General features: G+C 33.2%; 4 protein-coding genes across 4 annotated transcripts; 3 read left to right on the top strand and 1 right to left on the bottom strand.

Moving 5' to 3' along the window:
- Positions 1–5,267: 5,267 nt before the first annotated feature.
- On the top strand, positions 5,268–7,394 carry LOC122604767 (MADS-box transcription factor 18-like). The gene is made up of 6 exons (XM_043777636.1): positions 5,268–5,339; positions 5,767–5,828; positions 5,909–6,008; positions 6,494–6,535; positions 7,018–7,059; positions 7,166–7,394. Exons 1-6 carry the CDS (start codon positions 5,268–5,270, stop codon positions 7,247–7,249), a joined length of 402 nt encoding a protein of 133 aa, XP_043633571.1. The 3' UTR covers positions 7,250–7,394.
- A 3,105-nt stretch (positions 7,395–10,499) lies between these two features.
- Positions 10,500–12,103, top strand: LOC122603914. Its single transcript, XM_043776767.1, has 2 exons — positions 10,500–11,024; positions 11,906–12,103. Exons 1-2 carry the CDS (start codon positions 10,640–10,642, stop codon positions 11,920–11,922), a joined length of 402 nt encoding a protein of 133 aa, XP_043632702.1. The 5' UTR covers positions 10,500–10,639; the 3' UTR covers positions 11,923–12,103.
- A 419-nt stretch (positions 12,104–12,522) lies between these two features.
- Positions 12,523–13,083, bottom strand: LOC122603915. The gene has a single exon (XM_043776768.1). The coding sequence runs from the start codon at positions 12,864–12,866 to the stop codon at positions 12,657–12,659; it is 210 nt and encodes a 69-aa protein (XP_043632703.1). The 5' UTR covers positions 12,867–13,083; the 3' UTR covers positions 12,523–12,656.
- A 2,054-nt stretch (positions 13,084–15,137) lies between these two features.
- LOC122605887 lies at positions 15,138–15,815 on the top strand. The gene has a single exon (XM_043778843.1). The coding sequence runs from the start codon at positions 15,384–15,386 to the stop codon at positions 15,591–15,593; it is 210 nt and encodes a 69-aa protein (XP_043634778.1). The 5' UTR covers positions 15,138–15,383; the 3' UTR covers positions 15,594–15,815.
- Positions 15,816–16,229: the final 414 nt, after the last annotated feature.

The raw sequence follows: 16,229 nt of genomic DNA, 5'->3' as shown, positions 1-16,229 counted from the left end.
GAGGGGGGATTGACATTTGAAAATTAATCATGGGCCGTAAAATATTCACAAAACTTGGGCCTTATTAGTTAGGGGCTCAGCAATCCTCATGCCATCCTATTCCCTCTGCCTCTCTATTTGTTGCGATGTATACTATTTACTTATATCCAAACATCTACACATACTAACTCTTGCATGCGATTTATTTATATAATACATTTTTGTGGGAGGTTTTCCTAGAAGGGGTCTTTCTGTCTCACTTATCCGTACCTCGTCTTTGACAAGATTGGATGTTGTTATTATCCTTTGGTAAGCATAGTTTCATCTATACAATGCCAACTCAACACTAAACTACCTTTATGCAATCACTACTACTGATACACTCTTAATAGCATCTACTACACAACCATATACCCAACCCTACTTTAATCTAATTGTGGTATCACCCGCTAGTGGACTAATTGATCATACGCGTACAAACTTGAATCCTAATTTATAGCCATATACCCGAATAGATAAAGCTCTAGATGTAACAAGAAAGAAAATGGTCAATTTCTTAATTTATGTACTAACAACATTTGAATCTTAAACCTCCAAGTTTTCAAAGGTCACATAGTGTTTGAAAACAAGTTAAGTTGTTTTCATTTAAAGGTATGGAATGTACAATAAGTTTTTTCAATTTCAGGATCTTTGATAAACTATGAAAATGAATATTTTTTTAGCAACAAATTAGAAAATTGATAATTTTTTTTGTTTTCAATATAAAGTTTTTAGATTTTACCACGAGATTTTCTCTAGGAAAGCAACACAGCCCCCGGGATTCTCGGATTGTCTCCACATATGTAATTTTAACACGTAAACATACTTTGGGTGTTCACATAAAATTGGCCATGTTGCCAAAATGCAGAGTTGGTCAAAGTGGTATATGTAGCTAGTTCGTTGTGTATGGGGTTGCAATTAGAGTATTTTGTTGTAACAATATTGTTGATCCAAAAAGAAGAATGATTTGACTATGACCAAAAAGTGTAGACTAACTAATCACTGAAATCCGTACATATTACCTAGACTCTACTAAAGAACATTAAGGTTAACCTCTTAAGTTGAAACTCTTTTGTAAATTTGAAAACTAAGTTCCATGTGTTTCAATAAAGGTAAGGATTATTATCGGTGGATATAACTAACTAAGACCAAATGTTTATATTATGTAAAGATTTTCGCAAAATGTCTATGTTATGCAATGAACTTTCAAATCCTGATTTTATTATGTATCCAAATATATATGACTTCTATATTAGCTGCTCGTGTAAGTTTTTGATTGCTTAAGTATATTCAATAACCGAGATTTGAAAATTTATTACATGACATAGACATTTTATGAGATATTTACATAACATGGACATTTTGTCATAATTTTTTATATCCACGGGTAATAATCTTGAAAATCTAAGTATGTTTTCTTGGGTGTAGTAATGATTCAAAGATTATCTCTATGGAGTTGTTTACGAATTCATGTTGATGGTCAATGATCATGTATTTATTATTTATTATTTTAGAATGACGTGTTAAATGTTAATGGTTTAAAACGTGTTATCACTCGTGTTCTGTAGGAGTGTGCGGGTTTCAATTTCTAGCATACTGCCTAACTTGAATGTCAATGCTCGGGTTCAAATCATTAACATGTAACACTTGTTGTTCAAAAAAGAAAAATATTAATGGTTTGAACCCTAGTAGTGACATTTAAGGTGCATAGTATGCTGGAAGTTATAGTCCACGTACTCTTACAGAACATGAGTGATAACCACCCACACGCTCAAAAAGTAAAAGTCCGATACCACGGGAATCAAGTTACGATCCCAGGTTTCCAAACAAACATCCCCTCCATCAGTTTCCCGAAAAAATTCCCTAACTCGTCACTTGTTCTAAAACCAAATGGGTTTAATGATCATGTATTTGATGTACATGTATATACATATCATCTGAGATCCAATTTGATAAAAACATACCTCATTGGTTTACATACCTTTTCTTGCGAAGCCCCAATAGATTTTGAACATGACTTTCTGTAAACAATTTAGCCATTTAACCATTATACCTATGGGACTGTTAGGCATCGAAAACTCTGGTGAAAAACTTCTTACATGCTAATTTTTTAATATTTTGAATAAATGATTGGGCCCCATGTTTTTTATGTATTAAAAATTAGTACGTGAGAGGTTTTTTACCTAAGTTGGGTGCCTAACAACCCTATATTCACTTCTATATATGTGTGTGTGTTAGTGTGTGTGTGTGCTTAAGTCCCACTTTATGCATTTGTGAGGGTGGGTTAATAGGTTTTTTTAGAGTTATGTGTGCTATTCAAACATCCATGTAACTTAAGAATAGAAGTAAGATAGTATGTGTTTTACAATATATACTCTCTCTATATATATCTATACTTCTATAATAAAGAAAATAGTCTTCATATTGAAAGTTACATTGGGGAAAATAACTAAAATACCCTTACTAGTTATATAACAATATTAGCCCTTTATCTTTTAAAATCACATTAACCCATTAAATCAATTACTTTTACAATAATTATCTAACATCACTCGACGCTGCCACTACCACCAACAACCGTCCCCCACCACCACACCGTCACCTCCATGAAAACCGCCACATTACGCTGGTAACGTGTTCATATATATATATATATAATATTATAACTAAAAGAGTAGGTTGGGGGTACACTTGGCACCCCCAATCTCTCTCCTTTAGCCTAATACTTCCTCCTTATTAATCCTCTATTTTTTAATATTTATTTAATAAAAATGACCGGCCTTTAATAAAAAAAATCTTAATTATTAAAAAAACCTACGGTAAAAAAAAAAGAAGCTATGATCGACTACCAAAAAGGTTTTTTGTTTCTGTTTTTATTTAGCTAAAGTTGGAAAAAAAAAAAAAGGTAAACTAAAATCAATATTTATATGGAGTTATTTTTCATATGTTTCTTCTTTAGCTTTCGTATTGATTAAGTTGTGATATTAGTCATACACTTTTTGTTTCTCTTTTTATTTAACTAAAGTTTTAAAAAAAAGGTAAACTGAAATCAATATTTATATGGAGTTAATTTTCATATGTTTTTTCTTTAGCTTTCGTATTGATTAAGTTGTGATATTGGTCATACACTTTTTGTTTCTCTTTTTTTTTAACTAAAGTTGAAAAAAAAAGGTAAACTGGAATCAATATGTATATGGAGTTAATTTTCATATGTTTTTTCTCTAGCTTTCGTATTGATTAAGTTATGATACTGGTCATACAATTTTTGTTTCTCTTTTTATTTAACTAAAGCTGGAAAAAAAAAGGTAAACTGGAATCAATATTTGTATATAGTTAATTTTCATATGTTTATTCTTTAGTTTTCGTATTCATTAAGTTGTGATATTGGTCATACACTTTTTGTTTCACAATTACTATAAGATTTATATAGCTTGAAACTACTTGTCCAATAGATGAGCCTGAACACTAATATATATATATGTGTGTCCAATAGATGAGCCTGAACACTAATATATATATATGTGTGTGTATATTGTAGCATGATAATTTAATTAATATCTCACTAGTATATGTGAACAAACTCCACATATGAAAACACCTAATTAATGGAATAGTTTATGAGAATTAATTGGCTAATTACTCTTCCATAAAGTTCGTCCATAATAGTAAAAGGGTATGGCACTAAACCATGTTTTGAAATTGTCTAATGATGACTAGGTATAAATAGTTACGGATGAAGAAAAAACCAACTTTTTGATCAGCTATAAACTACGGGATCAACAACAGGACCCAATCTCTGAGCGGGTTATAGGGGAGGTGAGCTGTATACAGTTTTATCTTTACCCAAAGGTAGAGAGACCGCTTCCATAAAGACCTCCGACCACAATGAAGTAAAAGTCGGAAAGTATAAGGAGTTTAGTTACCATACCTATCGGCCGAAAAAAAGAAGATATACCTATCTGCTGAGTACCGCCCGACTACATATAGAGTAGAGAAGAGTAGCAAACATGCGACCTAACATACTTTAATGTAGGTTCGACAATACATATACAATAGTAACCATAATGAACATATTAAACAACATAAAAATGTAAAAAAATAATACACCTATCTCCGACTAGAAATCCAACAAGTGATATGAAAAAAACCATGCAAACATTCATCTAACAAGGAATTTACTTAGACTTACTAGGTCCTCATGAGCCCAAAAAAGAAAACGGAACAAGAGTACTAAATTAAACCGCGTAAAACTCGTCCTACCACAACACATTATCGTTTGCTCTGTCCGTAAGCTCACGACTTTGCCGACAACCCTTGCGATTGTTAGGGTGTGTGGCGCGATGGCACACTGCATAACTCAACGGCGTTGAGAGGGTATGAAAGCACACATCGCTAATATACAAAGGGATCCTGAATATAACCAACATAATATGCCTTATATAACACAACACGTTTTGGGGCATATTGTCTATAGATGAGAGGAATAACTCCATAGTTAATATTGTCAAAAATAAATAGCGTGCGCTTGCAGGCAAAACGCGTAATATTGTGTTGTGGCAAAGGAAGGGGGGTGGTTATAGAGATATGAACGGGTCGAACTGGTCGTTCGCCTAAACCGGTATACTGGCTAGACCAAGTTTGTCGATTTTGAAATTTATAAAATATATCTACTAGGCTAACCGACGTGTTTGCGCTAAAACGAGCGGGTCAACATGCAAAACCATTTAACCTAAAATAAACCTATTTAACTCGGAACAACCTGAAATCTTATGAACTATTTGACCTGAAATCAATCTATCTGTTTGACCTAAAAACAACATCTGAACCCACCAACCCACAATCCTGGTTGATGTGTTTAACCATGAAACCAACCAACCAACCCTTTTTAATCACGGTGGCGGGTTAGGTTTGGCTTGGTAGGTTGTGTGTTAGGGATGCGTTTTCCAATCTCCGGTTTGGGTATTTTCAACCCGCCAACCACTAACCCGAACACAACATGTTTGTGAGCCCTATTTCTAGTTTGCATAAAACAGGGTTGCTATAAAGAGGCTTTATTAGCATAAATCATTGTTGTACATCAATGTAAACCTCTTTCCCACACGAGTGGCACACTTTTGTTTGTTATGCTTGTTTCCTTTTGATGTCATGATACCTTTTATATGGAACCTACACAATGGTGTGTGAATTCTATTTAGCAGTCTGGTTATTGTCGAGCTACTAAAACTTCATTTGTTAAATTTTGAAGGAGCATGACTGGGATTCTAACCCGTTACCAAAGCTTTAAGAAGAGGGGGCTATTAACCCTTGGAATTGTCCAAGAGGTATATAAATACACCTCAAAAAATATATCTTCAGTGCATCCATGTCTCTAATAAGTGATGCGCAATTTGTTTAACTACCAACCAAAAAGTACATTATTCAATCAATTCTGTTTTTTAAGGCAGATATCCACAATAGGCATGGGCGGAGTTACATACACCCAAGAGGGTGTAGTCAAACCCACTGAACAAAAACTTTTCACCATTATTCTAGCGTAATTTGATATAAAATCTATCTAAACCTATATATAAACCCCCAGATTATATCCGTAAACATTGTTAATATTGACTACGATCCCACCCAACAAGATTTATGGCTCCGCCTCTAAATGAGACTAGAACCCCCCAACCTTTTAGGTTGTAAAAAGTGTAATAAAACTTTGTTACAGAAAATAATGCGTGGAACCTTATCTTTCAAGTTTTGGTGCAGAAACTTCCTTCAGAACACAGGGATGTCTATAATGCTGATGAGCTGACAGGAATTATCCATCGGTAACAAGACTACAAAACGTCAAGGTCACACTTTGCACTGAATTGGTATGTTCAACTTGACGTTTTTGAATTCTACGCAGGCAACTTAAAGAGGAAAACATGAACATGCTAGATGCTACTGCTCTCGATCAGCTGGAACATGATTTGGATACCGCTCTCCAACATATCAAAATGAGAAAGGTTAATTGGCTAATTAGTTGAAATTTTTGTTTCATGGTTGACAAAACATCTAAGATGTGACAAACTGAGCCATTTATATATGAAGGTGTCAAGTCAGGATTATGTTTTATCTTTAACGTGTCAAATGGGTAAACTACTAAACTTAGAATGTAAGTATAACGAAAATATGATTATTACTGAAAGATTACATTAATATTCAAACCATATATGACCCACTGATTATTTATGTAAAATTCTGGACAAAGAAAGTGTTTTGGACCCATAGATAATCACCCGTTTGACCTATTACTGAACCTGCATGACCAGCCATTTTCCCACCCTTAAAGATGATGATGACATGCACAAAGACTGCACTAAATCACCAATTATCATATGAGGTTGCACTCAAAGGTTAATGATAACAGCTAAGATTGAAATGTTGTAATTTCAGTAGTTAAGATGAGTTATACAGATAATTTATATGATGACTTACATGGTTTATGCAGACACAGCTAAAAATGGAAATGGTGAAGGCCCTGCAAGATAAGGTATGCTTATTACCTTCATAGGTTATGGTGTATTACTGGAACTAATCTTCAATATTATACCGGTGTAATGTTTAGAAGGCAGGAGCTGCCCTTTCTAATGGGCCTTGTATCTTTCAAATGTAGTTAATAGTTAGAAGGTTTGTAAGAGGAACTACTTACATATGTCGCTACAAACTTTGAAATCCGCGTAAAAAAGGTAGCTTAAGGAATTCAAAATGTAATTTTAACAATTATCCGCTCTATGAATTTCTGCAAGTCAAGTTCTAATCCCTCTAGTTTATTCTGTTCAAAAGTCAGAACATATAAGGCTGAATTTATTTTTTTTGTTATTCTGCTACACTACTCATTTGAACTCCAGCTTAAATTGAGGATTTTTCCCCCATGCTTTTATGGCTTTTTCCAATTCACACAGAAATCAAGCTTGATATTGGAAGTCCACCTATGGCGTTAACTGATAATAATTTTTTTGCGTGTGTGAACAGAATATGCAGCTAAAGAACGAGAACGATTCAATGATACAGGCGGTAAGACTAAACAACGAAAATATATTACCAACTTCAGCTTAGAATGTTATATATCAACTTTGCAGACACCCGTTTTTTATGCATTATCCTTTTTGAGTGATTACAGATAAATGCAGCAAGGATAAATGATAAAAGTGACGACTCTAGTGACGCTGAACAGCCACAACTTCCAGTGAGGGTCATCTGGTGATGGATAATATATATGAAACGCATAATTACCCCCTAACATATATATATGTGTCATATATGTACAAGTGTTGCACTTGTTTTTAAGATGTAAATTGTATGTAGTGTGAATCCATGTCTCAACTGGAGATGTTGGTCAGAAGGTCTGAATAAAGAATAACGTTTGTTGTATAAATTATATACTGTGTATGAATTTTGTATAAACTATAGTATACTGTGTGTATTAACTGTTTTTTTCCTTAAAAGAAGACCGAACTGTCGAATGTATCTAATCAAACAGAAGTCATTTAACAATTAAGTTGATTTTTAAATTAGATATCAAAAGATACAGTTTTTAGCATCAAGGGATCAATAACCAAAATAACTGGTAAACTAAAACAAGTATAGCATTTTGCATTAGTTCTTGAGTTATTCGATCTCTAATATGGATCATGTAATCATGGTTCGCTGCACTTCATCAGATCGTTTAATATCCATCTACACCATCATCACCATTATGTAGATGTCCATCCTGAAGGCATAAAATATTCGATAAATAAATTAGCTAATAATTGATATGAACTAAATTATACATTAACACATTATAGTTTTATAACTGATACTTTTTACTTGTATACATTTCGAGTGAAATTTGTGTATTTTGATTTTTGGTTACTTAGACTATCTGAACCAATCCAACCTAATCTTCAATTAAAAATTAATTTCTCTTTTTTCCACTTATACAACCCAATCTAACTCAAAATTTCACTCTCATTTACAACCCAACGTAAACCAATTTTTATTATTATTAATATGTACAATAAAACTATTAAAATATTGTCATTAAATTATTAAATGAATTATTAAAAGGTGATCCATTGAAATGGAAACATGTATCCATGAACTCTTATGCCAATCTAGCGTTCAATTCGATCGGATCGAGGACCACTTGCTTCTTTCTTCAATTTTGTCTAATATAATATTGGGTGAACCAAACTTTAGTTCACCGATAAAGATAGTCTTATTATTCGCATTAGTATTTTGCAGGTTAATTAGAATACCTTGATACCTTTGGAGCTAAAGTACACAAAACACGGCTTAAAATGATGTACAAGTGAAATCGTGATGTTTGAGTATGTAAAAAAAGGCAAACAAGATATAAAAGCTATTCCATTCGAACAAAGAAGAAAAGAAAAAAAAACGAAAGTTATGTCTTTTTACCTTTTTCACTGACGGAGATGCAAGCCCAGATTACACTTATGGGCCAATGACTACATCATAAAACCTGACGGGCTACTTTAAACATTAAATTTTAATCTTTACCATTGAATTTAATCTAATTGCTAAAGTTGATCTGACTTTACATATAAAGTTAGATCAATTTAGGGGACTTTAATCTTTAAAGTTAATGAATAAAATTGAAGGACAATTTGGACTCTTCAACTCTTTGTTTATTTATTTATTTTGTTGGTCGGGGGTGGTTTGATTTGTTGTAGAGATAAGTATACAATTGACTTAATCCCTAATTAACAAATGGAATGGTATTTAAAAATTTGAGACTTGAAAATATAAGTTGAAACTATGATTTTAATAGAATGCTCCCAGGACAGAAGATTGAATCAAAATTTGAAGTTCTTAAAATGAGAATAAAGACTAAGGTTTTCTCAAAACTAAAGTTTTCACAAAACTAAGTTGTTTTTTTTTAATTAAAGTTAGATTTATGAAAAAATAATGTAAGTCAAAATTTGTCGTAAGAAAAAAGTTATTTAGTTGACTTTTTAAAGACATATATGTCAATTTTAAATATTAAAGTTTAAGTAATCTTTTTTTTAAAAAAATTTACATGTTTTAAAGGGACAAGGGTGTAATCAGCTTATTTGATCGGCAAGTTTTATTGGCTTGTTTTGCCTCGTTGGCTCCCTATATCATGTGCATTGGCAAATTAAATTGAATCTTTTTGGTAGGTTTTTTTTTTTGGGGGGGGTGGGGGGGGGGGGGTGGGGGGGGTGGGTGGAGAGAGGGGGGGGGGGAGAGAGAGAGAAATGTCATTACATCACTCATTTTGGTAAGCAATTATTATGAATTGGCTACGTATTGGCAAGTCCACGTTGCAATCTCTTATTGGATAAAAACTTGCCAATTTGTCAATGGTTTGGTTCTACACCCTTGCCCCTAAGGCTACCCACATCAGTGAACTAATCCAACCTAATCTTCAATTAAAAATTAATTTCTCTCTCTTCCACTTATAAAACTCAATCTAACTCAAATTTTCACTCTCATCCACAACCCAACCTAAATCATTTTTTTATTATATTAAAATGATGTATTATTTTAATATTAAAACTTTTTAGTATAAACTAAAATAAATAAATTACTTTTATGATAGTCATGTAAAGTATCACAAAAAATAATTAAAAAAAATATTTCACATTCATTAAACATAAATCCAAATCAGATAGTTTTATCAAAAAAATACGTTTTTTCAAATATCTCCGTTTTTAATAATACTTATGTCAAAATATTCGTAACGGAAAAATAAAGAATATTATGTTTTTACATCTTTAATAAATGTTATAAGATATAAGATATTAAAGAAAAACTAATAAGACTTATAATTAATTATATACAATAAAATAATAAATATATAATAAATGTTATCTAGTGAAACAATCTCAGATTGGATTGAGAGCTAGATCGTGGGAGTGATTTTTGTCATTTTCTAATTTTATTAATATTATATTGTTCAATCCCTTATCAAGTTCACCGATAAGGGTGGTCTAGGAGCTCGTACTTGTATTGCACATTTTTATTAATCTGCTATAGAATTTTACTTTAACTTTAAAATGCACAGTAATAGAGTATTAGATTTATTAATTATTAATAAATATGATACGGTTGTCAGGTTGTGTATAGACTACGATAGTACGATTGTAAGTTAAAGTAATAAATCAACCTAATTGGTATGACTAAAGATATGTCTAATCGTAAGATGATGACATGTGAAAAAATCATGGGGCAAGATTAGAAAAAAGAATTAAGGAATACACATGTCAAATTTTTAAAGTTTTAAGTTAATTTTTAAACATATAAATTAGGTTGATTAATCATTTTCCGTAATAAAAACCTATTAATCATGATGTAGCAAGTTTGTTTTATCCATTTGCTTGCCCTTTAATAGTTTTTGGGTTGATTTTTTTTTTCTCACCGTCGATCATCTTGTTACTGAGTTACACTAACATACCAAATTTGGAGTTGCAAGATGTTGTCTGAAAACTTATCTTGTCACTCTCCATTTCCCAACAACTTTCCCAAATCTTATCCAACATCACAACACGTACTTCATGTTGTTCTTCTTTCCTGAATCCTAAATAAAAATATTTATATTTTCTTTAAAAAGAAAAAAAAAAAAAACACAATGAGAAATCACCAACATAATGACCAAAATCATGACCTCTACAACCTTTACTATCTAATGATCAACCTACTTACTTCACCACCGCTTCCAATCCCATTTCCGACAGTTATCTCTGGGCCCACTAGTGTAGTAACATCATCATCAGCCTCGTCATCAGCCACGTCACCATTACGGCCGCCACAAGTATCCCCACCTGGGTTTGCGGCAATATTTATAGGGATATCATTTGCAATGATGATGTTTGGATCAGTAATATTTGTGATAGGTTTTTTGTTGATGCCTTTGGTTGTGGGTTTGGTAATGTTGTTTTATTTGGCTGGTATTGTTTCTAACTTGACATATTTGGTTGGCCTTGTTCTTTGTCCCACCACCAACCTTGTTTCAGGTTATTACACTCTAACAATCTTTACCTTCTACTCTTTTTTTATATATATAATATATGTTTTGAATTTAAAAAATCGAAAGGTAATTATCTAAAAGAGAGTTAATTTGTACATAAATGTGACATGAAAGTATTGAAATATGTAGACGAGTTAAAGCAAATGGTACTAGTAGATTGCAATATAACTTTGGTGTACGAAGTAATATATTTGGTGTACAAATTACCTTCTAACAAAACTATGAGCAGGTACCAAATACTATAGAAAACAGGATATTGATGATTGTATAGTGCTGGTATGTAGTACTTGTTTCGAATTTTTTTGAGAACTAAGTCAAACTTTGGGCTATACTTTTCTATTATAAAATTTTCATTTAACGGAAAAACGGTTTAGAAACTGATCATGCCTAAATCGATCTTTTGTTGTGATTAGTACAGATTTAGGAGCACCATAAGCGTTTGTACCTTGTATCGTACCATATAGGTTGGTATGGTTTGTTAGTATCATGAATTTGTCAAAGTTTTGCACACCCCAAGTTCAGACGTCCATAAGGGCTACATCGATCGATCTTCCTGATAGAACCTTTATCAGATATTCAATTGATCACTTGATTGTATGATTATGAGCTAGTGATTGTAGTTAACATTGTAGTGTTTTGATGGGTCAATATGATCTGTTTTTTGACTTGAATGTAAAATTGCCCGTTTTGGTCTTTCAACTAGTTACCTGACCTGCCCCGTTTTGCCCTCTCTGATTTAACCTTCATAGCATATAAGTGAGTTAACCTGTGTTGAGTGCTTGTTATTAATGTTCTAGACTAGCTTCATATTATCAGAACTGTAGCATAATAAGTTGGTAACACATGTTTTCATGTTTTGTTATGCAGCGTGGAGACTATCATGAAGCCGAGGGGATTAAACAACTAGTCTGGAGAGAATATAGAGAGCCTGTTAATCAAGTTACTAGCTAGAAATGTGTTGATACAAACAGAATAATGAGCATACATAATGGAGGATATGTAGTAGTCAGTATTTTGGCATCATCTGTTATTCCAGTTTGAAATGTCAACCATCTTTTTGCCCCAGAACTATGCGCAGGCATTTACTTGTTTTATCTTCCAAGCCATATTTCTTTCATGAGAACCAGAACGGGTCAACCCACCCAAGTGACCCGACATATGACAGATCATGCATCTGATCTTGGAATTTACACACCCACTATCTGCAGCATGTGTAAATTGTGATTTGATACTAAATATTATAGTTTTAGATATATGAGCACGCCTAGGCTTGCAGTTTGGAGCAGTATACAAATATACAATTGGACGTTAAACGTGCTTTACAGTATTGTACAATACAAGATTATAAGACATATTTAGTGATGTACTGGTGGTGTACAGATTACTTCCCTAAACCGATGTATGTCGCAGACCTCATTTTACACAACCCTCCATCTTTTATAAGTATAGATTACTAACACTAATACTAGTTTAGATGTAGTATATATCACAAATCTATAATACATAGATATTCTGAGAAATCATAAGAAACACAAAAACAAATAATTAAGGGAGAAAAATAGAACTTTTACTTAACAAGACATTGAACACAATATAGAAGTTGATCTGATATGAAGGGCTACCCTATGGTGATGCTAATACCAACTGCAATGAGCAAGATGGTGATGAGTCCGAAAAAGATTATTGTGTGGACGCAGATGGAAACGCCGCTAGTCTGCATATTGTTGAACTCAACCGCACGTCCCTTACTCGGAAGCTGAAACAACAAACCAGGACTTAGCAGCACAAACAGCAACACGCCTATTATAACCGGTGCCCAATCTGCCATCTGTTTTTTTTTTTTTCTTTTTCTTTTTTTGGTGTCTTGATATCACTCAAAGATTGTGAATGGTACAGAAGATATAGAAACGGGAGCCTTATTTAGTGACTAAAGACATAAACAAGCTTGTAAAGCATACGTTATTTTACATAGCAACGTTTTGTGTGACTATGATTTTAAGCCGGCAAATATGACGGGGTATCTAATTGTTATATTTTGTTTTTCTTTGAAGTAGAGACAAATGGCTTATTCAATAGTTATTAGTTAACCTTTTATATTTATTTATTTTTGTTAACCTAGTTATCTGACTCGCTAATTCCAAGGCGATCGATCCGCAGTCGTTATTGGTGATCCGAATTCGTCTTCGTGGTCATAAGAGGTATATTTTTTTTCTTCTGAAATTCAAACTTAGAACCTCTAGGTATTTTCACTTTTAAAAATCGAACCTTTGTCGTCCTAACCTTAATCCACGGTTAATTAAATTAGAGTAAATTACACTTTTCGTCCCTGAAGTTGGCACGTTTTTCACTTTTCGTCCCTTAAGTGAAAAAACTACAATTTTCACCTTAAAGTTGACAGATTTTTTCAATCATCGTCCCTCGCCAAACGTCGTTAAGTTTCAGCCGTTAAGTAGGACACGTGCAACACACGTGAGGGACTGAAACTGCAAAAAATGACAAGTCACTACAAAAAAATTTTCATTTGTCCACACTTTTAGCGGAGTGTGAACAAATTATAAATTTTGTCACATTTTTTTGTGTGTAAAAATATATAGAAATAAAAGTGGGTGGAAATTTCTTCACACTAAAAAATGTGTAGAATTAAAAGTTCACACTTTTTAGTGTGAACTTTCATAATTATTTTGCCACACCCCATTTGTCCACGGTTAGCGTGGACACAATATTTCTACATATTTTTACACACAAAAAAGCGTGACAAATTTTTTAATTTGTTTACACTCCAATAAAAGCGTGGACAAATGAAAATTTTTTTGTAGTGAGTTCAGGAACGAAAACTGAAATTTACTTTTCTGTTCTCATCATCTTCTTTTTTTCCTGCTGACTTTCGTCGGAAAATTCGCCAGAAAACTTAAAATGCTGATATCTCACTCGTTTCTTCGAATTAGACCACGAAACCACCATCAAACTTCTCAAAATTAATTTCCGCACGAATCTTAACCAAAAGATTTAAGATTCAACACTTGCCGGAAAACTCAAAATATGAAACCCGTTAAGTTTAAAATGTAAGTTTACAACACTTGATGGCCATAAATGTTAAATAACAATGTAAGTTTCAATGGGTTACAAATGCATCAGTGTAAGAGTTCATGTCTTATAGTTCAAATTTCCAAATATACGTATTTTTTGACACACTAAATGCATGTACATTTTTTAATACAATGAAAACGTTGGCCTACTGGCTCTAACACACGTGGGGAGTCGAAGAGTGGTTCAGATATCCACCATTTTCATGTTCTTCTTCTCCATATTCGGTCTGTAATTTTTCTTCACTTGCCTTGTTACTTCATTTTCCGGCAAGTGTTGAATCTAAAATCTTTTGGTTAGGATTCGTGCGGAAATTAATTTTGAGAAGTTTGGTGGTGGTTTCGTGGTCTAATTCGAATAAACGAGTTATCCGGCGAACTTTCCGCCCACTCAGCCGGAGAAGATGAAGATGATGACAATTGATAAAGTAAATTTCAATTTTCGTCCCTGAACTTTTCACGTTTTGCACTTTCAGTCCCTCACGTGTTTTGCACGTGTGGGACTTAACGGCTGAAACTTAACACCGTGAGGTCAAGGGACGTCAACTGAAAACTTCTGCCAACTTTAAGGTTAAAACTGTAATAGAAAAACATTAGGGACGAAAAGTGCAAAAGCTGCCAACTTCAGGGACGAAAAGTGTAATTTACAACTTCACATGGTTGGCTTCTTTTCTGCATTTTGAAAGAAGATTATTATACCGAACAAAAAAGCTTGATTACATTCTTAAGTTAATCAGAGCCAGTTGAATTACAAACCTCTTTATGACTTTAAGATGATGTGTGTTAGTCATACTAATACTTTTGGGGAGTCTACCTTTCCAGATCCACTAGTAATAAAAGCAGGCAAACATGATACATATCACTTAGTAAGCCATCTAACTTTACACATACATAAATTTTTTGCTTTTTCTTAATCTTTTCTTTGCACAAATCCCTAAGGATATATCTCTCACCACATTCTCTGCTTTAAAAAGCCAATAAAAAGGAACACTCTAGGGATCAATTATTGTTTTCTTAATGAAGAAAAAAGAAGCTTATAACATAAAGCTAAAGCACTACCTCTTTAAAAAACCATACCTTGCCTCCATGCCTTAATTTCTACAATCTTTATTTCCTTTTGAAGTTTGGCATCCCCTCCCTTCCTCACCAAGTAATTTGGTCCCCTCTACTTATTTGCATTTCGCGCTCTCACTTACACACTTGTCAGAGATCACACTACCAGTATAAACCGTTATTTTTTCATACGAAAAAAAGAGTAGAAGATGCATACAGATTGGGGACCTGCAGCTGTAGCAGTGGTTATGTTTATATTATTGTCCCCTGGGCTGCTATTTCAACTACCCGCAAGGACAAGAGTAATAGAATTTGGGAATATGTACACTAGTGGCATATCGATCCTAGTTCATGCGGTTTTGTACTTTTGTATTTACACCATCTTGGTTGTAGCTATTGGTATTCACATTCGTACGTGATGATTAATTTCTTGCTTTAAGCTAATTAGGCTTTCGGTTATATACGTTTTTGTTGTTATTGGAGATGGTGAATTTTCTTTCTAGCCTTGTTTTCATAACGTAAGTTTTTCCGGTATCATACTATTTTGCATATATATTGGATCGGTTCGTAGTATTGTAATAAGCTAATAAATGTTTTCTCATGTCATATATTCATTGTTTTGATCCTATATGGAGTTTCAATATTTATTTCAGCTACACATATAGTTTCAACTTTCAAGTATTTCTTTGAGAGTAACAAATAACAACACCTACATATTACTCCGTTTGTCTACAACGGGGCTTGAACTGACAACTTTTTTGTTTGATGAGGCAACACATGTACCCCTAGGCTAATAAGCTTGTTTCAAAGTATGGTTATATATTTTTATCTCATATGGATCCTATGTTCATTGGATCTCAGTTTATAAGAGCATTAAGGTCAAAAGTTGTGTTTTCCGTTTTGTGACTTGTTGTGAACCCAAATACAAACGGACGTGATTCGGGTCCATGGGTGTTGATCCTCTTCAACTGAAGACAGATCGGTAAACATAAAGGCATCATACTTTAAAAACATCTGACCTTGTGATTTGACCTATTTATCTATCCCAAGTTTCT

Source organism: Erigeron canadensis, chromosome 6, assembly GCF_010389155.1.
Source record: "Erigeron canadensis isolate Cc75 chromosome 6, C_canadensis_v1, whole genome shotgun sequence".
Classification (NCBI taxonomy): Eukaryota; Viridiplantae; Streptophyta; class Magnoliopsida; order Asterales; family Asteraceae; genus Erigeron; species Erigeron canadensis.
The sequence above is the reverse complement of the archived record's forward strand: the minus strand, read 5'-3'. Positions and strand labels throughout refer to the sequence as shown.

What these genes read in the sequence shown, in the direction of transcription:
- LOC122604767 (XM_043777636.1), top strand. Translation starts at nt 5,268, where the DNA reads ATGACTGGGATTCTAACCCGTTACCAAAGCTTTAAGAAGAGGGGGCTA. An exon ending in AACATATCAAAATGAGAAAG is followed by an intron (nt 6,009 to 6,493) that starts GTTAATTGGCTA and finishes TGGTTTATGCAG; the next exon opens with ACACAGCTAAAAATGGAAAT. An exon ending in ACGATTCAATGATACAGGCG is followed by an intron (nt 7,060 to 7,165) that starts GTAAGACTAAAC and finishes GAGTGATTACAG; the next exon opens with ATAAATGCAGCAAGGATAAA.
- LOC122603914 (XM_043776767.1), top strand. Translation starts at nt 10,640, where the DNA reads ATGAGAAATCACCAACATAATGACCAAAATCATGACCTCTACAACCTT.
- LOC122603915 (XM_043776768.1), bottom strand. Translation starts at nt 12,866, where the DNA reads ATGGCAGATTGGGCACCGGTTATAATAGGCGTGTTGCTGTTTGTGCTG.
- LOC122605887 (XM_043778843.1), top strand. Translation starts at nt 15,384, where the DNA reads ATGCATACAGATTGGGGACCTGCAGCTGTAGCAGTGGTTATGTTTATA.